This window comes from Sinohyriopsis cumingii, unplaced genomic scaffold (genome assembly GCF_028554795.1).
Source record: "Sinohyriopsis cumingii isolate HCF-2022 unplaced genomic scaffold, ASM2855479v2 utg001180l, whole genome shotgun sequence".
Lineage (NCBI taxonomy): Eukaryota > Metazoa > Mollusca > Bivalvia > Unionida > Unionidae > Sinohyriopsis > Sinohyriopsis cumingii.
In genome coordinates, this window is record NW_028315969.1 from 808,284 (window position 1) to 835,759 (window position 27,476).

Genomic DNA, 27,476 nt, shown 5'->3' on the forward strand with positions numbered 1-27,476 from the left:
TCAGTTCAGCTTGAGTTATCTACCTTGGCAAGTTTGTGAGCAAGGTACTTTACTCTAATTGTCTCTGCACTAAATAACCACCTTGTTTTGCTATGCAGTAAACACCAAACCAAACCAATTCTACTTGAGAAAAGTATGTGCTTGGTAAGAGGTCAAAAGGATGAATGTGAACAAAAATGTGGTTTAATTTTTATTCCTTTTTAATAACTGTTGCAGCTCTAGCCCATGTTGATAAATCAATTCATTCAATTCCTTTATTCCTACCATAAGCATAGCAAAATCTGGTACATGTCCTGTCATTCCAAACACTGTAGTCTTTAGGTATTTCTCATGTCCGGCCAGATCTATGAAGGTTATAACCTGAAGAAACAAAAAATACAATGATAAAAAATCCAATGCAATTTGAAACAAAATCTTAGGAAACCTGTTAGTAAACAAAAGTAAGGTCATCATGTAATTATATATCCCACTACAACATAAGTTGAAGAATTTTATCACATGTCATACATTTGTTATGAAAAAGAGATGTTACAGTGAGAAGTAAAAACTCGGCAACATCATATAGTAACACTATTGAAAAATACAACTGTTTTATAGTTCTGTGATAGGTAGAATCATACACATTCACTGTATGACACTTGTTAGAATATTACATTAAGTCATTCATGGCATGTAATATTAAACTTAAAAATGTATTTCCAATAAAATGTTATACAGGATTATATCTATCTTTATCGACATTATTTGTTTGCACTACTTTCCATGATAATCATTCAGTTTAGTTCAATGAATGACTAACAAATAGATTCTGCTTTAAATGTTCAATATTTACAATGTCAGGCATTGAACCACCTGCTGTCTAAACTCACTTATAAGTTGAGATCAACTGTAAACTGTGTAGACCCTGATCTGCCATCACATAATTTGTTGCTGAAACTGTATCTTATTAAATAATGAAAGAGAAAATTCTTATACAATTTTAAATAATTACAAATAAAGTCTTGTAAAAGAAAATGATAATGTCAACAAAAAGTAATGAGATATTTTGAAATCTTAAACAATTTATGACCTACTGTAACTGTCATCATAGATTTTCTGTTTCAGAAAACCCATACAACTGTACAGACTTGCAGTTGCAGTTGTACTCAACTTATAAGACAGCATATACAGTAAGTAAAATAAAAAATAATTCAACATTTCACAAGTAATCATTCTTAACATCAATTCAAAATGAAACTGAGACCAAAGTCTAACTAACAAATTATCTCCAAGTCAAATCATATTGCCAATGCATCTGGAATTTTGTTTATGAACAGGCAGAAGACAAGCTGTTTTGAAGACTAAATTGTCCCTTGTCATAGTCTATTTGTCCTGATGTGTTTTTATGTAACAGCTCTAAAACACAAATGGCCCCTTGAAGTACCTCTAAGAAGTGAAGTCCATATTAAGTTTTGACTGGCCTGATCATAGATTTATCCTGTTTTTTTCGGGTACTAACCTGAAGAGCTCAGACCACCAATTCATTTTTCAAAGACAGTGTCACGTTTGCTCAGCCCGTGTTCATAAGTTGTATATAAACTAAGGTATTATTACAAGCCATGGTTTGATGTCTGAACATCACCACAGGCTATAGCTAATTTATTATACAAGGTGACCGTGTCCAGGGAGAAGATCTGGCATCTTGGATTGGCACAGGCTTTAGATCAAGTGACTTCCCACCTATGTGTTACAGCTTTGTCCTAAGATAAGAGGAACCACGAGTGGAAAATGGGGCGTGTTTTAAATCCATCTCCAAGTGGACAGACAGCAAGGACATTGTCCACCAAGTTTGATTGATCAAATCAAAGTGAAATCCAATCAGAAATGAGATAGAGGGTTTGGTAACAATTTTGATCCGAAATATAACTTCTAACTAGCAAGCAAAAACTTAGTCTTGCCTAGGAATATTGCTGAGCAATATAGGGTTACCCTGAGGAAGCCACTTGTAATTTGGTGGTAAGACTTTGAAAGGAGATTCTAAGGAAAGACAAAGCTTTGTAAAGGTCAGTAAGTAATCTGCTCGATTTTTGCAGAATATTACAGCATTGTAATTATGTGTAGTATGTATACTTAATTTATATGATCATTTAGTAAGTAGAAATAACTTGTAGTGTTCATTTACAGGTGTATTTGAGTATTATGTAGAGAATTAGGTAGATTATTAGCTTGTTGTCAGAGTTAATTTGTCATTCGCTAATTGGTTACTTCGTAGTAAACTAGTGCACTTATTCATGTGACATGTTAGAATTTACACATGCCTGAACTATGAATTTGGAAAATGGTTGAAGTGTGTAAGATTATTTAATATGGATGCATGGATATTTGAATATTTGTGTACTTTGTATGAGTTGTAATGTAAACAAATGTGTTTGATTGCTGTGATATTGTTTAGTATAATGGGATTAGGAATATGTACTGATATGATGCAATTTATTGATGTATGTATGAGAAATAATTGATACTGCGCTTTAATTACATTGTCTTACCATACAAGAATGCAGACCTGCCAACCCTGACAAGTCCATCTTAGTAAGGCAGTTGATTTTTTCCCTTAAGATTGACAAGTTTTCAGTAAGGTGTAAGAAAATATAAATAACTGCTAATGTAAAGCTGGAAAATGTAATTAAAAGTTCGACACTTCAATGATAAACTTTATGTTCAACTGAAAAGTTTGTAAAGTACATGCAGACTTTATTTACCACTAGTACAGTTGCACAAACTCTAGTTCCAAACCATACGCAGCCCAATGGCTTGTTGTTATATCTCAACTTGACATAATTCTTGGAAATTCTTTTCCATTTCACATGACGATGGCAATCATATCTCCTGCCACGAGACATACTAAAATTGGCACGTGACATCCAAAAAACGTAACTGTCTCCTTTCCAGCTTTTATTCACAAGAATCTGAACTCTTTTTTATTCTGGTTCACTGACTAATTTTGCTAATTTTAAGATGAAACCCAGATCCAAATAAAACACAGATGGACCAATTATCCGGAGTTTTTGGCAATGATCATTTCCTGTAGTTTTTGCCAATATGCCATAAGTTCGTATTTTAAGGGTAATTTTCGTAAGACATGGCAAAATCGTAAGAGTTGGCAGGTCTGAAGAATGTACATTTCAATGTGAATGAATGTGTGACCAAAGAAACTTAATAACCATTATCTGATGATAGGCTGGGTGTAGTGTGAGATGAGAGGGCAAAGGAAATATTGTACCATTCTTGTATTTTCACAGGAAACTTTTTGGGGGACGGAACTTCGGGTTCAGTTGAGTCTCGAGACTCTAATGTTCACCCACTATAAAACTGGCATCAAGCTCAATCAATATTTAATGGATATTGACCTAAAATGTACACTATAATTCCAAACAATTTAAGTTCTAAAGATCAGACAAAAGGTTGTTGTCGTTGTTGTTGTTGTAGGGTTTAATGCCATTTTTCAGCACACGATAGGCTATATATGGTGGCCAGTATTAATGGTGGAGGAAGAACCCGGGAAAGCCCCGGAAAGAACCACCGACCAATGAGAAGCTACTGGCAAGCTTTCTCACATACCCACATTGGCCGAATCCGAGACTCGAACCCACGCAGACAGTGGTGAGATGGCAGTGATCCGTAACGGAGAGCGCTTTAGACCACTCGGGGTCCCCCTTCAGACAAAAGCGAAATTATCATTAATGAAAATATCCATTCAGACCCTTAATTTTTCCAAACACAACACTTTTAAGTGCATTATAATTTTGATGCACTTTACTGTACATATGATTTCTATACATTAAGTAGATTTTTTAGAGCCAACAAAAAATTAACCAAATTTATGTTGGCACATAAATAAACTCAAGTTTTACTGGCCCTTGTAAACTGGAGATTGAACAGACAACCACTAAACAATGAACTAACTTTGATTACCCTAACTATAATTTGAGTACAGCAGGGAAGTGGCCTTATATTGAGGGTGACCTTTCTAGAGGGGGATGACAAATGCGAATAGAAAAATACATATGAAGAAAGTCACAAGTACATTTAATTCTAAAACATTTAATATTTTCACTAAAAAATTACATGCATGTTGTGAAATAAATGTAAAACAAACTGTTTCATCATGTCCAAAAAAATGTTATGAATAACCATTGATATAGTTTTAAAACTGTCTTTATAATTATGTTACAAATCAAATCATCTGTCACTTTGTTGGTAACACTAACAGTCTAAAAACCAAACCAGTCCCATCACAATTAAAAATATCCTTGCTGTCATATCCCATGCATACATCATTTAGTCTTTTGTTCCAATCTTCATTATTAACTTCAGCTGATTCTCCACTAAGGACAGAACACTTAATATTGTGTTGCACTTGCAATCTATACAACCATCCATTACTTGCGGTAAAGTCATCATATCCCAATTCAACTAACAAAATTGTTGCTTTTTCTTGTCATTCAAATCAGGATACAAACATCTCCTGGCTCAAACAATCTTCCTTTCTCCGCTCATTTCACCTTCCCACTTCTGCAGAATTGTTTCCTTATCTTTCACGATAGTGTTATCTGAGTCTTTCCGACATTAGTTTTCTGCAAGGATCCTCGACCACCACCCCTGCCACTTCTCGGTCAGTTGAATTAATTCCACTTTCTCTTCTAAACTAAGAATTTTTCTTTTCCTCGATGACATGTTGATTTTTTTGCAGTAAGTTATTCATGTTGCCAACTACAATACTGATAAAACAATTTTTTATGCATCTAAACAAATTGCTGTGTGTTTATAAAGGAAGTGATCTTGTCACGTGATTCGTTAGTCGCAGTCTGGTACCCTATTGTTTTTATACATTTTTGTTACATTAAGTGAGAGAGCCAAAACGGCTTCGATATGTACCATTAACATCACGCAGATTTGACCTCGTGGCCGTTAGGATTTGTAATTTTGACAATTATTGTCAGCAGTAATAGCCACTAATTATCAAAGTCAACAAGCTCAACATCTTACTAAATGAAGCCATAAAGGGTATCAAACCATTTTCCTGCTGACTTGTGTACTGTACATCAATACTGCCACTTCTCAGCAGTTACTACTGTTCAATAATTGTTATCTTAACAATTATCAATGACTAAACCGGACATCTTATGATAACACAGCAGTAAGGCTAATTGGATTGCATGTACTTGCCCTTTTGTATGGATTAAAATTTGAGTCTTTCTCGGCTTTATGGAATAAATGTGGCTTCTTGTGAGGCATAAATGATATAATATTAACCATAGTGGTACATGTACTTTAGTCAACACTTCTTTCAGTAACGAAAACCTGACATCGGGAAACAAAAATCGGATTACTTAACACACTTTATGAATAAAATACTGGTTCTGGATACATATTAAAATAAAATGCGGCCGCTTGTGAGGGGTAAATTTTATATTATTGCACTAATATGCTGGCCGCTGGTCGCGTTAGCCAGGTGGCCTTTTGCGAGGGGTACTTTTGAACACAAACTCGTCAGTGCCAACGGATTCTGGCCGCAAGGATCGGGTGGCCGCTGGTCAGGGGGGCCCTTCAAGAGGGGGACTACTGTACCCCAATCACCATATGGATAAAATGAGTGTTAGCAATGGGCTTCAATAAAAACATCTGAAATGCTCAGCAACCCATGGGGAAAATGACATAATTACTGTATATACTTGCTTATAAGTCAGGTCCAACTGCACATACCAAGATCTACCATCAAAAAATACAATGACACATCTATTGTGCAGTTTGCTAGGAATAATCAGTAGAACAAACAACAAAGAACCCAATCTGCTAGTGCATTATGCACCAGCAGATTTGGGTCTATGTTATTTGCAATTTGACTTGACTTATAAGAGAGTATATCTAGTATCTGGACAAAGAGAAAATCAATTACTGTTCGATGTCTAGCTATTTACATCAATGACAATAAAATTAATTTTTGGTGATCTCAAATAAATTTAAATTTCAACTGTTTCCCTTACCAAAATCCATAAGATCTATTGGAACATTTTTTCTTCCACAAAAATTGTTTAATCTATTCTCATTCTCTTCTGTGAATAATTAAGTAAATCTGCATAAATTAAAAGAGATAAACTCACTTTTGCAGACTGTTCACAAATCTTAATCCAGTCTAAATGGCCATGATCAGACTTGTTAACAACATTCCCCAAAGCATCAAAACCAAGGATATCATTTCCAACACTGCTTGTTCTCCCAGATTCCATTTCATGCTTGTGTCGAAATAGCTTTTGTCTGGCCATTCCTCTTCCATTATCCAGTTCTCCATGTGTTAAAACTCCTAACATTGTGCTTTTTCCAGCATCTACATTCCCTACAACTGCTACTCTGAAAGGGAACAAAGATAACATTCAATATTTTAAGTTGTACATAAACAAAGAGAATGATTTTGAAACTTCCTGAATTTTTCCCTGCACTGATGACTCTTTTTTCATTCGTTATTTTTCTTTCAAAAACAAAATGATGTAACATCCTGTAGCAAATAAAGAAACTGAACAAGATATTTTAAGATTATTCTTTGAAGGATACATGGTCTAAAACAAGAGTCCTGTGAAGGGACTGATGCTCTGCTGACCTAAAAGAATCTCCAGGAATTCAAGACCACTTCTTCCTTGCAGAATGTTAAAACCATGTTGGATATTCTTCAGCAAAAACTTTTTCCAATTAGCAATTAGTGCTAACTACATAGTAGTGGCCGAATTGGTGATGTTAACATCTGGGGACAATGAATAGTAAGAAACTAGCAATGGCACATGAGCTACTAAACAGTGATAATTTTTACTCACGAGTTTGAGCAAGTCTCAAATATGTGATGACGGGGTTTTGACAACAATGTCATGTCTGTTTATAAAGGTTTGGAAGATACACTGAGGAAGTGTTCCAACATCTGCATTAAATATTCCATTATCATCAGTGAGAGAAGTAATGTTTCATAAATCTCACATCACACATTTGAACAATAAACTTTTCCCTTAGTTCAGCGCTGACCAGAAGGAAATTAATACATTCGTCCAGTATTTACTCTTGAAGCTTGTTAATGGACATCCTGATGAAGAATTATATTTTCCACAGCAACTTTAGTTGCAAATAACCAAACTATTTTATTTTATATCTGTTAATATATTATTCATTCTTTATTAAAGGATTTTGTTTGAAGTTTTCACTAAAACTACGAAGACAATTAAGCAAAGTCATCTAAATAAAACCCACCAACCCCAATTTGTGACGCAGTTATCGCTAAAAAGCCATATGATTTCCAGCCCATTAAAATTAATTTGGCAGTCAACATGGCTGACAACTGAGACATCAACACTTTCTTAGGTACAAAAATAAATGAAATTTGGAGGAGCTGGATACTGTTGATAATTGATGAAAACCAATAACCTGACAAACTGAGAAAAGCAATCAAGTAATGAGAGGGAGAAACAGACAAACTGAGACTGAGAGGTGGTGGTGTTATAATAAAGTGCTCCTGTTTTAAAAGGTAAAAAAAGGATTACAATAAAATATTGCTTTATCAAAAAGTGTGTGGATGTTTGAATTGGATTTTTAATGTAGCTTTAACAATTTTTCAGTCACAATGCTATGTCTGCAGTATGGCAGTTTATAGCGATGTCAAGGACTGGGGGTAGCATGCCACTGACATACAGCATTATGTCCCACCCAATCACATTATCATAACATTTATCTCTTAATGCTGAGCACCAAGCAAGGCAGCTGCTAGTACCATTTTTATAAGTTCTTTTGTATCACTCAGTGGTTCGAACTCACAACCTCCATCATCTGAGGCTGACATTTGGACCACTTAAGCCACCAGACTGGCTCAACAAAGAATAATTATAACTATAATTTTGAAAAGTAATCAAGAAGCATACCTGACTTTGAAAAGAAATAAAACTGGGATAAAACAAAAATGTTTTGAATCTGTGGTTATCTGTACAGTCTATTGTCAGATGCTAGTGTTTGTTGAAAAGAGGCTGTGAAAAGCATTTCAGACTTTAACTGCTCAAAAATATTACTTATTATATATGCTCCATACCTGCCAACCCCTGGTAAGGAAAAAGTGTAATCCAAGTGGACAAAAAGAGTAATTCGAGCAGAAAAAGAGTAATCCACATATAACATGATAAAAATTCAAAAAGCATACATACAAAATGATGTATTTATCCCTTTGGACTCTTAACATCATTTATTACTTCAAGTTTTCGTATATAACACTTTGAGTTTTAAAAAGCAACAGACTCTCATACTGCATTTCAAAACACCTTGTACCAGCTGAGACCATGAATGTTTTGCACACCAGCAGAGCACTAAGTGCTGCGTTACAAAGCCTGGATCTGAATTCAGTTTTATTTTTGTTAACAATACTGAACAATTTCTCACAGTCTGCATTAGAATGGTAAAGAACCAATATTCCTTTCATAACCTGACATAGAAGAGGAAATTTATATCTTCCAGTTATTGGGTCTTTTAGCTGGGAAATAAGTTGAAAAAAATTAAACTCTGTCTGCATGAAGTACATTGTTAGGTAGAGTGCCAACTTGATTCTTTAGGAGTTCTAATTTATCATCAGCTTTTCCTGCAGCAAGGTGCATCATATGACAGAGACAACTTGATATGTACAATGATGAAGACATTTTTCAAAATAGAGAATGCAATTCCTTTATGAATTCCAGTCATCACTGATGCAGTATCAGCTGAAAACCCCCAGACAGTTCTGCCAACTTATATTTTTTCAAAGCATTATCAAGCAAATAAATAAACGTTTTCTCCAGTGGAATCAGCTGTTAATTCTGGTAATGAAAGAAGAGCACTCAGACTCTGCCCTTTTCAAAGTCTCTTACACAAACTGGGTACAACCTTTTGTCATCATAATCACTACTCCTGTCTGTTGCAATACTAAAAGGCCCAATTTTCATGGCTTCTGCAAATTTAAGTGAAGTATTTTCTGTTAAACACCTAACAATATTAGATGATTTTGTTCTTGCACATGCATATTTTCTGCAATTTTGGAATCAGGAAACATTCGTTTGAACAAAGGACCAATGTAGTCTTCTACTGCTAGGGGTAGTCAGTGTTCTATTAAGAACTTGATAAATAATGCCTCTGCAGTTACAAAATTCGTGTCCACAATTTAGTTCTGATGTAAAAAAAGAAGTCACCTTAGTACTGAAGTTAGTAAAACGAGCTAATTCAAGGTTTCTTTGTTTTACCACCATGACCAATATTAAAATCCTTTCCACACAGCCTGCAAAGGGCATGAAGCTGCCCTAGAATGGAACGCTGTATTGTGTAATTCATGTGCTCATCTCTGAACAGGTTTTTGTCTTTTCCTTAGCCATCTGTGAAATTATCTGAAAAACATTTCTGCTCTAACACATGCATCGACTAGAATAAATCTGACTGGACATTTAGCGCCATATACCTACAGAATCTGCGAACAAAGATTTTTCTCCTAACTAAGCCATACAGCTGCTATAAATAGAATCCAAGGTCAAAAGTTTGTAATTAGAAACCAGCACGTTTCTTGGAAATAGGGCAGCTGCTAAAAATAGAACATAATACTGTTAGGAAAGTGCATGCAAGTCAACGGACAAGTGTACTCTTATGTCGTAGTTACACAGAAGCAGACTTTTCTAGAATATGGACTGTGGGATTAATGGTATGTTAATAAAAATGAGAAAACAAATTATTAATTATTTTTGGAGGGGGATATACTGAAAACGCATAATCCGAATACATTTATGTGTAAGGCATAATTTAATGAAAAAAAAGTGTAATGATTACGCCAAAAGCATAATGGTATATATGATGCTCACATGCTCCTGTAATAATAAAGGCAGTTTTGACAAAAAGTTTGTGTTGTTAATTATTAATTTCCTCTTACATTTTTGAAAACATTACATTCCAGACAGATCAAAATGGGACATCACTCATCTACATAAAAATAATTAAAATAGCTTGTTTTATCATTTCAAGTACATAAAACTATGAATGTTTGGTACAAACTTGTGAATATTTATTTCTGACCTGTAAAAGTGATTTAGCTTGCTGGAAAAATATTAAAAAAATTAATTTTTATCATCCCACTGTTACTTGTGATGCATCTGTCCAACAGGTAATGTGATGATCAACGACTTGCCCTGTCACAATACTTTCAGTAAACTAAAGAGTAAGATGTGCATTATGGAGTTATTTTATATTGTGTTTGAATAATAAAATTTAAATACTTTTTTATAATCAACATTTGACAAATTGATGAATTTATAGACAAACCATCTGTGTTATTCCCTTTCACTGTTATGTCAGTAAAATTTCAGTCTCTAATTTTTACTGAAAACAAAAGCAGTTGCACATGACATTCAGTTTGTACATGGCACACTTGTTATCCTGTTGTCAAAAACCATCATCTAACCAATCAGAGGTTGTTTACAGTTGATCAGGATGCTTGCTAAGGATGTCTGTAAGGATGTCACAAGACTATTATGTGAACTGGCAAGTTACGTTATATGTGACAAAATACGAGAATTGTTTAATCGGATAGCAAGTAGACTTCTAAATGATACTAAATACAACATGAGTTAACAGAAGATGAAGAAATGCACAAAAGTGAGACAACGGTGATTTTACCCCCAAATGATGATTTCTGTCCTCAACACTTTGACTCAATATTTGCTCAAGGAATTTCTTTTCTCACAAAATTTCAAAGAAAATATACAATAGCACCATTTTTATTTCCATTTTAAATATGATAACTATATCAAAAATATAAAACAGAATAACAAGATCAAGATGTATTTGGTGATGCACCATGACAACGTGTGTACTTTCATCAGACTCTCAATATAGCAACCTCCATCATACTCTCTTACTTTATCAGTGATACCAAGATCTGTTCTGGCAGCAAATCAGTCTTAAAATTTAAAGTTTACAGATCTTCCTGCTACACTGCTTTTATAAAGAAATTTCCTGGGAGGAAATAGTGTATTGGTGTTGTGTGGTTTAATACCATTTTTCAGCACACGATAGGCTATACATGGCGAACAGTATTAATGGTGGAGAAGTACCAGGGAAAACCCCGGAAAGAACCATCGACCCACGAGAAGCTACTGGCAAGCTTTCTTACATACCCACATTGACCGAATCCGAGACTAGAACCCACGCAGACAGAGGTGAGATGGCAATGATCCGTAATGGAGAGCGCTTTAGACCACTCGGCCACTCGGAGGAAATAGTAAAAGTTGTTGAGGCCAAGTGACCACTATGACTGGTCAACAGCAAATTATTATATAAATCTAACCTAAACATGAACTTTGTTATATCCAGACATGATTTTGATATTCCCCCAAAAAGCTGAAAATCTGAAAAGTGGGTCCTCCCGATCCGTGGGTCCAGGAGGCCGAAGATCCCCGACCAAAAATGCATTTTACAATCATAAAAAACTGCTCCTGGTGCAACTTATGATCATAATATATGATAAAATAATCATCTGAAAAACTAACAAACTTACCGAAAATTTTCAACTTGACTTGAATAATTTCACAATATTTATTGTCACATGAATTTGTTCTCCAATACTATTGGTGCTTAAGTTATTTCATGTGCATGTCAGTGTTCACATCGTAATTAAGTCAAAATAATTTCTCAATTTTTAAAGCAAATATATTATACTTCTCTCTTTTCATAACAAATCTGTAAAATAAACACCCAAGTATATCAGCTATATATAAATAATCCCATACATTCACTTGTCTTTTTCTCCAATGGACACAACCTGTTGATATTCTAGTCTAGCTCTTTTTGCCGCTTTGGCAAAGATTTGTTTAGCCTTCCTCTTTGAATGACTTTTTGGGCTCAATGTGCTATCGTTTCTTTTCCTTCTCAATGAGAGACTTTTTTCCTTTCAAGCTGGTGCTTGTATTGGCGACATGCAGTGCACGTATTCTGACAGAGAGCTACATCTGTTCTCTCGTGCAAGAAATCTTTCTTCTTATAGTAATTAATTGCACCTTTTCCAGATGCCTTCTAATTTTTCCATACGCAGCTTCTTTTGTAAGTGCTGTTCCAAAATCTTCCAACCATGATTGACATAGAGCAGAGGTCACAAAATGACAGTCCTCTAGCGTTCAGTTTTCTTATAAACTGAACAACTCTATTTCCGTTGACTTTTCGCTCCAGCCATTCCCATTTCCAAACGTGTTTTTTTAAAAACCTTTATCTAAACTTCTCGTGTCATGGTTTCTCTCAACAACTCGGGACGCCAATTTTATCTGCTGCAAGCACGCTTCTTCTTTCCATAGCCATCAGTTTCCATTTCATGAAGATTCATTGGATGAATTTAAACTTTTGACCAATCAGAATACTCTTTAGGAGAGTCATGGGCTAACTAATATACGGAACGAATACGTTACAAGGGTCATTGCAGAATGGGACTGAACAGACCGTTTTTAAAAAACTGGATTGGAGATGATTAAAAAAAAAACATGCTATATCAAGAAAAATCGGATTCAAGTCAGGAGAAAAGTGGAATTCCGCTTTAAAATGGAGAAAAATCATGTTTGTATATCTGAACTTTATAAATATGAATTGATAAACAAAATGTGTTCTAATGTGGCAATATTTGTTATCTACGAGGCAACAATGACATATATCTACCTGACTTCCATGAAATCTTCCAGCTTCAATTTTTTTCGAAGCAGATATTCTATCACCAACCCCTCCTTTGCTTGTCTCTCTCGTAACTGGACCATCTCATAGTTCAATGTCTCTGCAATACTTTTAAGTGTAGCAATAGAGGCCTGCATATCTTCCTCCTTAAGCCCTGGGGGACCACCATCTAAAATTGTAATAATAATAATAATATTTTCAATATCAATCATAATATCAATAACAACAATGACATGGATAACATTAATATCACCACATTTTCATTACTAATGAGCAAAGAACAGTTCCAATATTACTACTTGAAACTATCAACAAAAAAATTATTTGCGGAAAAAAAGTACAGCTGACCACATAAGTGTGCATATTGCCACTTGATAGGATCTCTATCATACATGGGTTTATCCCTAGATCCCTAGATCAATAGCAAGAATGGATTCAGGGACTGATACTGGACCTACCATGTATATTCGCTTACAAGTCCAGTCCAACTGCAAACAATATAGAGCCTGATTTTCCATAGCATAATGTGCCTGTAGATCAGGGTCTATGTTATTTGTTCTACTGACTGCAACAAACAGCACAGACCCAGATCTGCTGGCACATTATGCAATGGCATATCTGGATCTGTGAAGTCTGCAGTTGGACTTGTCTAATAAGCAAGTATATATAGTATGTATCCTGACCATACAAATAAAGAAATTACACTAATGACGCTTAAGTTTCCAAGTAATATGGTTCTGTGAGATGGAAGCAAGACCAACACAAATTCATATTTGTTACACTTGTCTCCACATGCTCACAGATCATTCAGAATTTATTAGGATATTAGCTGTGCCTGGATTCTGACAAAGAGTAACTTCACTGAAGGCTGCAATTGTTTACATGTGTAAATGTCATAGTTTGGTTAACCCACTGTAAATGTTGTTAACCATGTAAACAAACATGCACATGGTTATCAGTACTGCAGAACAACCAGCTCCAATATTTTCACATCTATGCTCCTGAGGACTGTTTAGTAGGAAATTTTGTTAAATTGTTTTCTTAAAGCCTGAATGATTTTGATATCAAATAGGACACTGTTAGGAAATAGAGTTAATGAGCATTGGTAGTACATCTGGTTGATTTACTAATATTGATCACAGAAATTTCTTTAAACTACATTATTTACATTTGGAAAACATATTTGTTAGCAGAACCTTTCATGAGTAACATTTTAATAAAAAGCTTTTCAAATTTGCAAGACACAGCAAAATTTCTTAGTCATTGTAATTCCTATAAAAAGTATCCAACATGCATGCCAAGACAGTGTGTCCGGCTGTACAGTCATGTAGAAGTACAAAACAATATCATAACAATCCCATGGGTGCTGTACCTAATGTGTCGTGGAATACATTCATAGAAAGAAATGTCTCAGAGACCGAATCCTGTCATAATAGAAGTAAAAGAAGCCAACCAATGAAACAATTACAAACTTAGTGAAGTATGTAACGCACATACAGGAGCATCTGCCTCGGAAGCGGAAGGTTGTGGGTTCAAACCCCAGCCAAGTCATACCAAAGACTTACAAAAATGGTACTAACAGCTGCCTCATTAGGCGCTCAGCATTAAAAGGTTCATGTTAGGACTGGTCGGCCTGGTGTCAGGATAATGTGACTGGGTAGGACATCATGCTACACTTCTGCGGCATGATGTCCCAGTGCTATCATCACTATAAACTGCCACACTGCAGATATCATAGCGAAATGACTGAAAAATTGTTAATGCGACATTAAAAATCCTAATCACACACACACACTCCTACTGTGTGTGTGCTGTTGATAACAAACCACTATTTGCTACAGACTACTGTTTACGCCTTATCAAACAATAATATTGCATCTATGCAAAATAAATATTAACTGGGAAAGCTAGCAGATCATTGACATCACACTTAGGTCAGCATAACTTAATCAAGTTTAAATTGTTTTGAGATTATCTTTGACATTTATGACAGACGGAGAGAGACTCAATTATGACTTGATTGGATTAATTTTCGATTCAGTATCTGCATTTGTTTGGTTGTCCAAGAACATACATGTGATTTTACCCATGGTAGGATAATAATACCATTTTCAAACTGTCTACCACACATACCATTTATAGTTTAAATCTACTCTAACACTTTTAAAAATTGAATTATTACTATAATTATCATCATTATTATTATAAAAAGAAGAAAAAATTGGTATATTTATATATTATATCACCACATTACAGAAACCAGTGGGAATCATTTTAATGAGGAACAGAAATATTGCGCTGGTGCAATTATGTCTGGCAGAGTAAGCAAATTAAGAAGGCTAACATGCATACAAAACAAGCTGCTAATTGGTTACCTTACTGTTGTAATCTGTAGAGTTTACATCTAAGAGGGTATTATAAGCAATAATGGAATCAAAGGTGGTAATGACTTTCAGGTCTTTTAATAAATATCAGTTGACCTTTGGCAGAGGCAAGATAAAAAGGAAAGATTGACCAAAAATGATTCCACAGAAGCACTTGAGTTGGTGTTTTGTAATTCCATTGTTGAAGATGTTTTCAGAGGAATATTTAAGTGCAGCTGATATGCCAAAACATAAACTCTTACCTGATGCTAAAACAACTGGGGTAAAAAATGGTCTAGAATGCTTGCCTTTAGCGAACACTGCCAACTCACCTCTGTCCGCATGGGTTCGAGTCTTGGGCTTGGCCAATGTAGATATGTGAGAAAGCTTGCCATTATAGTCAGCAGTTCTTGCTGCAGTTTTCCACAAGTTCTTTCTCTACTAGCTATACTAGCCACCATGAATAGACATCATGTGCTGAAAAATGGTGTTAACCCCAAGCAGCATCAACAACAAAAAAAAAACAACAATACCACAACCTAATAAATATGAAATTCATGGTTGCATCTCATGTCTAACTCAGAAACTTTCTGTTCAAGATGAACTTAGATTTGAGGAGTAATGGACAGCAGTCAGCAACCTAACCTAACTACTGAAATTTTAACTTTCTTGCAGGCTGAGTAGGGTTGTTTTATCATTTTGGCAATGCCACATTCTAATCATACAGAAAAAGCATTCTCCAGTTTTTGCAAAATAAAGTCATTCAAGGGGAAAACAAACAAATCTGATTAAAGGGTAAATCTGGACAGAAAACTTTTAAAGGCCTGTTAAGTGTGAAACTTATTAATCACAATTAATGTCATCAGTAGTCACCAGTTAGTGATCTTGTCTAGGAAACTAAAAATGCTTGTGGCTTTTATTTTAAAAAATTATTCGCTGTGAACTAAGAGATATACACATCTTCCTTTATCAGTGAACTTGTCATACACTGGCTCATATTAAAGAATCACAATGGCTCACAGTCTTTCCTGTATCAGGCTCAGAACAGACCTGCTTGTAATAATCATTCCAACTCTCAGACTCAAACAGAAAGTTAGTAACAACTCTGAGGAGAATAAATCTACTAAACTTGAAAGAAATCTTTAGCATCAGTTTGCTCCATGAATAAGTATAAACTAAAGTTATGAGCCCATGACTAAAAGAAAACCAAATGACTCTTTGAGATTTTCATTTTGACTCTTGAGATTTTGGTGTCAAGGGTCAAAGGACTCTTCAGTTTTAATCTCTATTGAGAACCCTGCACATTGTCAACCGGTTAAATATAGAAAGCTGTCAGCTGTAAATCTAATTTAAACATTGGGGAAAAGTTTGAATTTTTAATAGGTTCAATTCAACAGTATGTTTTAGTTATCATATATGCATTTATGCACACATTTAGAATTTTTTTAAATGTTACAGCCTTAGTCAAATCCCTTGGTTAAAAGCCGACCCCTCAATGTAAAACTTTAATCAACTCTAAATCTTACTTGAAACTATACTGACCAATCAAAATTTGACACAAGTCAATTCTGAGTAAAATTTCCAAAGCTGGAGTGACTTTCATTATTTAAATCACCAGTAAAATATTTATCATGGCAGAAACTGATTTATGTGGCAAAGGATAAGGTTTACAGTCCAGATCTTACAAACCCTTAAGCTATGAGAGACCAACTGTCTTTAGTGACCAGGTTCTCAAATCTCAGATTTGCTGAGTGCTGTGGCCTGTCTTTCAAGACCATACTTTTTTGCATAATGAGCAGTCTTTCAAGACAGATTTAATGTAATACCAAGATCCGAAGAGTAATGATGCATTCAACGGAGCTCTTCAAGTCTTTGATTTTTTTTTGTACCTTCTTTCATGACATCCATTCTCAAGACAAAGACTATCAAAAAAAATTCAAATATTAGACTTCTAAATTTTGATGAACTCTGGCCCTGGGTTACTACACTCATAATTCTACATAAAAATCAGATTTATCACCATATATGAAGAATCTGTGAAATTGTTTTTTTTCAATACTAAATAAATATATTCTTTGCGTGGAAGTGAAATATAAATTACTTCAAAGAAAAGGGAATGTGGCTAATAATGAATGAATGTAATTTTATGTTGTGGCTGCAGTAACTCACCCCCTGTTCCAATTTCATAGATTGTCTCCCCTTGTCCCTCTTCCACCCAGTCTTTTATAGTATCCAGTAACATTTCATACTCTTCACTTGTTGGACTCACAAGTGCAGTCTGTAACAAGAAACCAAATATTGTGCTTCATACACATCAAACAGCTTGAAAATGTAAAGAATTCTATGGATATCTAGCACTTGTCAAAAGAATGTTAAAAGAATGTAATACTTCCTGGTAATTTTGTAATGTAAACAATCACTTGAATTTTTTTAGTCTCGTAAATACTCTTCATTTGTTGGACTCACAAGTGCAGTCTGTAACAACGAACCAAATACTGTATTCATACACATCAAACAGCTTGAAAATGTAAAGAATTCTATGGATATCTAGCACTTGTCAAAAGAATCTAATACTTCCTGGTAATTTTTTAATGTAAATAATCACTTGACTCTTTTAGTCTCATAAATGCTCTTCACTTGTTGGACTCACTAGTAGGTACATATATTGCCACAATGTATTATCAGTAGGTTTATCAGCAGGTACATGTAATGTCAGTTTAGTATCAGTAAGCACATGTACAGTACTGCTAGTGTAGTATAAGTACATGTATTGCCACAGAGTTCTCAATAGGTTTTAGTATTGCTAGTTTATTATTAGTAGGTACTGCCACACTGTATTATCAGTAGATACATATATTGCCACAGTGTATTATCAGTAGCAGTGCTAAAAAAATCTGATAGCCGGACACACAGGGTGTAGCTAATTTCAGATCAGGCCTGTCCTGTGTTCTATAAGAGGTACCCATCAGGCTTGTTAAAACAAAAAATTAAATTTGTCTGAGATAACTTTGACCACACTGACGAAATATGGAAATGTATTTTGAAGATGTTGACATATCTGCCATAACACAGCAGTCTGATAAAAATCAGATCGCTGCTGTCCTATGTGAAGTAGAGATCAGATTTAAATCAAATTGTAACATGGCATGTCATGCTAAAAACATGATTTTCTACTCCAAAACTCCCTGACATGGTCATGGTCCGAGAAAACACAATTTGCATCAATCTTTGAAAATAAAAAAAAACACCACTCGCAGTATACACTCATTAAATGTAGCATATATCAACAGTAAACAGTCATGATTGCAGATGATGTACAACTATCTTCTGGGCAGTTTAAACTGGTAATTGAAAGGCAAAGAGGTCAGGTATAAACCACCATTTTAGTTATTACTTAACTGGTGGACAATAGTTTGAGAGAGATATATTTGAAGACTTAGTGGGTGAGCCCAATATGCTAATTTGCATAGGTATGCTCAGGACATGGAACAACCTAATATAGCTATATCAAAGAGACACTAAGTTATTATGCATCATTGCTCTGAATGAAAATGTTTAAGCCATATGTATTATAGGTTTTTGACAAGTTTGTGAACAGCTGCAACATTTCTCTAAAGTCTGATGTTACTCCAGCTATCATCCTGGGCTTCGCCAATGTCGCAAATTGCGACGTTTTTCCCTTATTGGCGACAAAATATACCATCTGGCGATTTTTTTTGGCGACAACCTTTTTGGCTGTTTAATTTGTGCAATACAATCATGGATTTGGAGTGAAGGCATTCAAAGGGACCACGAAAGGAAGCCACAAACCTGGATGCACAATGCACTGGAATCTGTTACATAAACAAATCCTTTGTTCGTATTGACAAACCCATCTTTACAGTGCATTGTTACATCATAATTCGCTTATGTTGACATCTGGCCTGAGTACTGTATGCTGTGATACACTCAGTCATGCTAGTGGACTATACCTAAAATCGACCGACCTCTGAAGACACGAACAGAAACAGCTAAAATTAATAGAATGGCGGCTAATCCTTCTGTTGTTTTTATAAATGTACCAATAAAAAAGTTTTGCAGAAACTTCAGAGAAAACTATTATTTTTGAAGTACGGATTGCTGTGTCTAAATACAAAACAAATGGAAAAAATCTCAATCATAATTATATACTGTCAACAGTGCAACTTTATCATGGGTAAACGAAAGTTTACCATTGCATGTTCATCGTCCCAACCTAAGAGTAAGTTAACAAAATTAACAGCATTTGGATTTAGTGAAAATTCATTGGACAAGACAGTCACTGAAGCTGATGTTATACCTGACAGTCCAACATGTAGTGATGGTAGTCATGCTTTAAGTGCAATAGCACATCACGATGAATGGGTCAAAACTGCCCGAAAATTTCAACTTGGGCGTCCATGGCTGAGATATGATACAAAGTTTAAGCAGATGTTCTGTGATATATGTATCAAGGCACAAGTCATCAATTCATTTACAACTGGTTGTGATATTTTGAAGGAGTATGTCAACAAACATGAATCCAGACGGGGTAAGCAATATGTTAACTTTGCTCATTGATCTTATACTTTTGCCATCAATCCCGTGTGACGACTCCAGGGACTTAAACTACGACTACACAACAAGAAATAACAAAACAAACAAGTTTTGCATAATTGAAAATAATTTCTTAAAATACAGGAGTGAAAGAATTAAATTAATTTACAGCATGGTGAATGAATTCCTATTTCCTAAAAGTCCTTTCAACTCCAATAGTAAGAAATCTAAATACGTTCCAACTCAAAATGCCCCTTCTCTGTTGAAGTTTCAAATGTACAGAAAGATTTCCAAAGAATTCAAATAGTCCTTGAATAAAGTAAGTTAACACCGTACATTTATTATGGCATGTCATGCAAAAAATAAATCTTTTCAAAAACCAAGTTAGGTGATTGAATCCGAATACACGCAGATTAGGACCTACCATCGGGAAGTTTTTTGCGGCATATTTAAGCATCATTTTTACTACATAGTCACCGATTCTTTTGGTCCAATACAAGTGAAATTCTCAAAGGACATGCCATTTCTCCCTGTGGAGTGCATTATTTCCCCCCCCCCCATGCCCCCATTTCACATTATGGTCAGCTGTGCCCAAACTGCACAATAGCTAAAGATTTTACTCAAGCCTCTTCGACATACTTCAAAGAAACTGCCTGTTCTACAGTGAGTGAAAGCACTAGCATCTGATTGACAAATAAACAATGCCCTTCTTTGTTATAACTACCAATGCCTAAAATGGGTGTAAATTTATGGTAAACGTTCGAATTATGTCTCAAGCTACCATACATGCAATAAATATTTCCCACATTTTATATCCCACCTTATTTCCTTATTGTTAACTCATATATGCATATAACACTGATTACGAAATAACATATTTATTCCGAATCAGTTTTTTTTTGTTAGATATGCTCTGTATGTTTCTTCATTCCTTCTTTTAATTTAATGATGGTAATTAACGCTTATATATACAGTACACTAATGCCAGGATTTGACTCGTGTAGTTAATTCATGGGAATGGATTTCCTAGTCGAGAAAAAAATCTACCGCTTTCAGTGATCATTCTTGGGATTTAGGAGGCAATTCATTATAAGTGTGTAAAGTACGGCAAAAATAAGTTTCTGAACTCCTGGTTGACAGCAATGTACTTTGTGAAGCTATCAATAAGAGGGGAGAGCATTTAATTCCTGAATGCCATGAAATCGACGGTTGCATTATACATCAGTTATCTTACATTAGCAAAGTACAACCATAGGGTTTTAGTATAAAAATGTCATTAATTAAAGTTCCTTACAAAACTATTATTTGGAAAATAATTTACATAATATAGATTTGCTTACTTAATTCCTGATGTTTCTATTTAAAAGACTGAGAGATAGAGCAAAAGAGAGAGAGAGAGAGACTTGTAGATGTCAGGACAGTAGATATTTTACATTTGATAATGCATTTATTTCAGGTGACAACAGTGTTACCTATGCACTAACGGTGATGTGGGATGCAAAGTCCATGGAAGTATTGCAAAACAGTCATGTAATGATTTATTTTGCAATATTATGGCTGTATTGCTTGTCGTCAATAAAGTAATAACTATCCCATCTTTTTCAATTTTCATTGCCTATTACATTAGTAGACTTGGAAAAATATTCACTACTTGCTCTGGCGACACTTTTTTAAAAATTGGCGACAAAATATTGAGGTTAGCGATTTTTTTGGCAACAACTTTTTAAAAGCCAAGACCATCCCTGTCACTCCCTATAAAAAACGCAAAACATGATCATTTCAATTGTCAGGATAGTGTTCAAGTGTAATTAATTTTGTAAGCTGATTTAGGAAGCAATTAGCTATGATTAGTATTAGCAAAGCCCAACAAAAATAAATTTCAGAACGTGGTTGAGAGAGTTTTACTTTGTGAAGCACGCCAGCATAAAATATGCAGATGACTGCTTGTACATGCAAATGTGTGACAAAAAAATAAAAAAGGGAAATTTTTTTGGGCATATGGAAATATGGACTTGTGGAATTTCAGTCAGGGCTTGTTTGCTTTTTTTAAAGTCACGAGACAATGTCAATAAAAAGATTTCTTTGAGTACTGAGAAGGTACATGTATTGCCACAGTTTATTATCAGCAGATACATGTCCTGTCACAGTTTATTATCAGTTGGTACATGTATTGCCAGTGTATTATCAGTTGGTACATGTATTGCCAGTGTATTATCAGTAGGTACATGTACTGCCAGTGTATTATCAGTAGGTACATGTATTGCCAGTGTATTATCAGTAGGTACATGTATGATCAGTTTATTATCAGTAGGTTCATGTATGATCACAGTGTAGTATCAGTAGGTACATGTATTGTCTTTGTATTATCAGTAGGTATATGTGTTGCCAGTTTATTATCAGTAGGAACATGTATTTCCAGTGTATTATCAGTAGGTATATGTATTGCCACAGTGTATTATCAGTAGGTACATGTATGGTCAGAGTTTATTATCAGTAGGTACATGTCCTTCCACAGTGTATTATCAGTAGATGCTTGTATTGCCAGTGTATAATCAGTAGGTACATGTATTGCCAGTTTATTATCAGTAGGTACATGTATGCCCACAGTGTAGTATCAGTGGTACATGTATTGCCTTTGTATTATCAGTAGGTACATGCATGGCCAGTTTATTATCAGTAGGTACACGTATTGTCACAGTGTATTAACAGTAGGTACATGTATTGCCAGTTTATTATCAGTTGGTATATGTATTGTCACAGTTCAATATCAGTAGCTACAAGTATTGACACAGTTTATTATCAGTAGGTACATGTATTAGCACAGTTTATTACCAGTAGGTACAAGTATTGCCAGTCTATTATCAGTAGGTACATGTATTGTCAGAGTTTATTATCAATAGGTACATGTATTGCCACAGGTTATTATCAGTAGGTACATGTATTGTCACAGTTTATTATCAGTATGTACATGTATTGCCAGTTTATTATCAGTAGATACATGTATGGCCACAGTGTATAAATCAGTAGGTACAATTATTTCTACAGTTCATTATCACTTGGCACATGTACTGTTACAGTGTACTATCAGTAGGTTTAATGTACTAAGTGTATATCAGTAGGTACATGTAATAAGTGTATTGCCAGTAGGTACATGTATTGACTAAGTGTATTATCAATAGGTACATGTATTGACTAAGTGTATTATCAATAGGTACATGTAATGATGTATTGACTAAGTGTATTGCCAGTAGGTACATATATTGACTAAGTGTATCACCAGTAGGTACATGTATTGACTAAGTGTATCACCAGTAGGTACATGTATTGACTAAGTGTATTGCCAGTAGGTACATGTATTGACTAAGTGTATTATCAATAGGTACATGTATTGACTAAGTGTATTATCAATAGGTACATGTAATGATGTATTGACTAAGTGTATTGCCAGTAGGTACATATATTGACTAAGTGTATCACCAGTAGGTACATGCATTATCAGTATGCATATATACCACAACAGCATCATACTATACACTTTTAAATAGCTTGTCTCATGGTAAAGAAATCATTGCCAAACCAATCTTCATTTTACACTTTGGAATTATGCATCTGTATTTCTGCATTAAGAATTTAAATACTTTAAGGAGTTTTACTAATGATTTAATGATCTGCTATGCATCCTTGGAAAATGTTGTACTTGCACAAAAAAATTTATTATCTGAAATTTAAATCCCAACTTGCATTTTCCACAATAAACCCAATTTTATGAGTACGCAATCATTAAAAAAAATCTAGCAATAAGAATCAAATAATAGCCAGCAACTCAGAAAAAATGGATTTACCTTCGAGTTAACAGACATCCCCATCTCAATATCTTCACTTTCTGGAGCATAAAGATTTCCCTCTTCAAGCCCATTCTCCAGATCTTCAAATGGAATGGAAGTGTCCATTTCCCCTGGTCTGCTGAATTCTAGAGCTGCAGCCATGGTTTTTGTTGCTGTTTTATTTTAACTCTTACATCCACAAATTTGACACAAGTAATTACAATGAAAGATGGTAAATTACAAAACTGAAATTTCAGACATATGATAATGTTGACTAAGAACAACAAGCTTGCAAATTTTTTTAACCAAGTTCAATATAAAAGGTTTCAGCCAAAATATTGCAATCAACTGATTAAATCAATTTTGAAAACCATAAACAATATACAGTTTCCTTAAAAAGGATTATTTCCTAAGTTCTCTTCAGAACATCACTGCCCCAGTACCCAGGTCTCTGGACCTAATCCTTCCCTGAAAAAAAAGATAAATCTTTTTTGAACAATGCAATATATGAATGGGGGTAAAATAACTTTGTTAAAAATGTACCTCCCTAATTCAAATATCTCTTTTCTATTTTGATATGAATTTATCTTGTCGATAAGGACTCTATCAATACAATTTTAGTAGCCTGAGGGCAACCTAAATAAAAATATGTGTGGCCATTTCAAATTATAGGTTGCCAAGCGCTAATAATTTGGTTACATTTAACACGGACAGCAGAAATCAACTGAGTAAGGAATTAACTGTAAAAGATGAAAAACAGGTACTAATTTAGTTAAAGCAAATTAAAGAGTAATTATCAAAATGCCTAGTTATTTTTAATAGGCTTTTAGTATACCCAGATTTGTCTGACAACAGTCATAATGTGCTTCAATGTGATAGTTCTCTAAACCATCTCTCTATGTACTGTGAAGCCTTAAATTCACAGAGGTCCTTAACATTAATTTTCTTCCAGTTTATATTAAGTAAGCTAAAGCCCCATCAATGGATTCTGCTAATGGACATCCCAAGGTAAAACTTACTTTCCTCCAAATTAGCAAGTTGATATAATAAGATGAGATTATTCACTCATCAACAGGAGTCATTTAATTGGCACTGGCAGTCTCACAACTGAAAAGTGAACAAGTTTTGCTTGCCAATTCCAAAGTTCTGGTTGTAAGGGTGACAATTTGAGCCCTAACAATACATTTCTGCAAATCAGCCTTGTGTTACCAGAGATAAATATAAAGCAATCCATTAAAGTTTACAATTCTCAAACTAAACTCAGTTGAATGCTAATTAAACTGTCTTTCATGCAACCCATCAAATTTTGTTGCAAGAAATGAGATAAAATATAAAACAAAACACCCCTCCACATAAACTGCAGCATGATAAAAATCAATAACAAAATTACTGCACTATATCATTCCTAGCAATTAATATTATTAGCTTTCTTCATTTTCTTCAACAGAAAATGGCCAAATGAAAATTACTTATCATTCCAACACAATGACTAAAAGAGAAACAAAGCAAATATTCCTGGATTAGCGTGTGAAAAGGCAAAATTCATATATAGTTATGTAATGATCAGGATGACAACTTGCTTTTCATTCTTATAGTCAGTTTCAAATAACACCTCAAAACCAGCATCTCAATACTGTAAATTCAATATTTTTCATGTGTACCAATTTACATGGATTTCCTACAAGCCATTAATTTACAGATCAAATGAATAATGATCTATCTATCTATGGTCCAATAGTTTCCATAGAACTCTGATCCCCAATCTATAATTTCTGGATCAATGAAAATGTAATATTTTGCAAAAACGCACAAAAATTGTGCACAATAAATTAAAATTTACATAATGCATTACTGAATCAGTACTAAAAAACTGCAAAAAATTAATGTCATTTGTGTTTTTGTAACTGTAAACTATCCTTTCCTTGGTCTACAGAAACATAATGAAATCAGTTTATCATCAAAAGCAAAGGGACCATGAATGTCAATACAATTACCAGGTTGCTACAAGTATTTTGCTGTGTTCAGCAAGATGGTGTATGTTCTGATTTCTCTTTTGACTTTCAGCAACTATTCAATGTAGTAATTATTTTAAAGCAATATGATTTGATTTTTAGACAAATAGCTATTCTTACTTTATTCAGGTCATTCTGAAAAAAAAAATTATTTGCAAATTTCTATACAGATGACTGTTTTGTACATGTAAAGCATGATTTTAATGACTGCTAATACCTATGGGGCAAGACAACTGCTACAATGCCTTTTCATTGGCCAAAGTATGAAATTAATCTAGAAAGAAAATGTATTTCACAAGATGTGTCAGAGCAGGAATTTAGTATAATCTTACACTTCAGCAATAAATATTCTTAAAGTGCAATATATATATATATATATATATATATATATATATATATATATATATATATATATATATATACATACATACATACATACATATCAGTGAATATTTTTCCTTCAATCATGGCATAGTGGCATGTTGAAAATCATGTCCTGTTTAACAACCAGTCTGAACATTTTTTCTTGTACAGCCAAACAGCATCCCAGAACATGAAAAATGATGATACTTTCCATGTTGGTGAATATTTTAACAATACTTTGTTAAGTTCATCACATTTCAGAGTCATCGTGGCTCAGTGGACAGCAAGGTGATTTGCAACTGAACTGATGCAGGTTTTAATCATACCATGGGATCAGTCACACTGGCTGCTGTGGTCTGTCCTTAGGCAAAGTACTTTACTCCAACTGCCTCTGCGCTATATAACCGTTATGTGCTGCACAAAAAATGCATTTCTTGTCAGCTCTAGGCAAACAATTTTCTAATTCTTTTTCAGTATTTTATCCTTTCCAGATGTAACCGTATATTCAGTTTTTTTTTAAGTACATTACTATTTTCTTATATACTGCACTCTATTTCACCACAAATGGAGCTTACAGATCTTTACATAAGTTTTACTACGATCTTGTCAAGTCGATCATTTCCGACTGCATAAAACTGACTTTCAGTGAACATATGACGACGGTTTTATCACAATCAAGTGAAAATTTAAGTTGAACAAGTTTATATACTTGGCATAAGTTACTGACATACCCTGATGCAATACAGTGAAACCCTGATCTTTAATGCACTACAATGCTGCTTTAGGGCAAAGTAAAATTACACTTTACACAATCATGTCATCAGCAGTGAACACGGAAGTGACGTATACACCTTGGAACACGTAGACTGGTTTTGTATAGTTTCTTAAAACAACATGCTATATATACATACTTGAAGAACAAACGAAGTAAGTACAGTACTTTAGTACCACGTAAACACAAATGGAACTAAACGGTTCGTGTTTCCCATTGATGAAACTAATTCAGGTTTCATTAGAGACTCGTATATCTTTTCGATCCTGTCATATATCTAAAATTTTTAGGACGTTGCATATCATTTATGACGTTACGTAATGACGTAATTGTTATTTTAAAATTTAAAGACGTCATCTGTTTCTTTTTTATTAATTGATTACTTGGATTTACGTCGCGTGCGTCCAAAAGGGCATGTGCGACGAGTTTATTCACGTACAGCAGGATGCTAAATGTTCCTGGGGGAAGGAATTAGTGCCACATCACCCAGGCGTTTATGGGGACGTCCATTAATTATGTCAACAATTTTTAGGCACTTTTTACCCCCCCCCCCCTTGTCAACAACTGTCAAACTTTCAGTGACCCCCCTAATAAAATTTTACCCACCCCACACACACAAACTAACAATATTTTATACGGCTGGCTTTTATGCTAAAAATAGAATTATGGAAATTAAAAGGTCTACAAATAAATTTTAATACATTTTTTTTACTTGTTTAACAGATTTCAAATTGACTAAAACACTTTGAATTCATGAAAAAATCGAGAGTTTATATTCTAGCTATCGCATATAGGCTACAGCAATTTTACAGCACATGCAAATGGGGGGGGGGGCATGTTATCAAAGTGTACAATATTTGTA

The 27,476-nt window shown here is 34.4% G+C and overlaps 1 protein-coding gene across 2 annotated transcripts in view; it reads right to left on the minus strand.

Annotated features, from left to right (window-relative positions):
* LOC149772745 (GTP-binding protein 1-like) overlaps nt 1-26,681 on the minus strand; it is a 59,640-nt gene extending 32,959 nt beyond the window's left edge. The window contains exons 1-6 of one of the 2 annotated variants that reach the window (XM_089947401.1): nt 26,574-26,681; nt 23,486-23,935; nt 17,259-17,367; nt 12,715-12,895; nt 6,141-6,387; nt 265-360 (exon numbers count right to left, since the gene is read on the minus strand). In XM_089947401.1, coding sequence (XP_089803527.1) covers nt 265-360; nt 6,141-6,387; nt 12,715-12,895; nt 17,259-17,367; nt 23,486-23,629 — 777 coding nt within the window. In that variant the 5' untranslated portion in view covers nt 23,630-23,935; nt 26,574-26,681. Of the gene's footprint in view, nt 1-264; nt 361-6,140; nt 6,388-12,714; nt 12,896-17,258; nt 17,368-23,485; nt 23,936-25,918; nt 26,499-26,573 lie in introns of those variants that run through there. The other variant, XM_089947402.1, reaches the window with a different exon arrangement.
* Nucleotides 26,682-27,476: the final 795 nt, after the last annotated feature.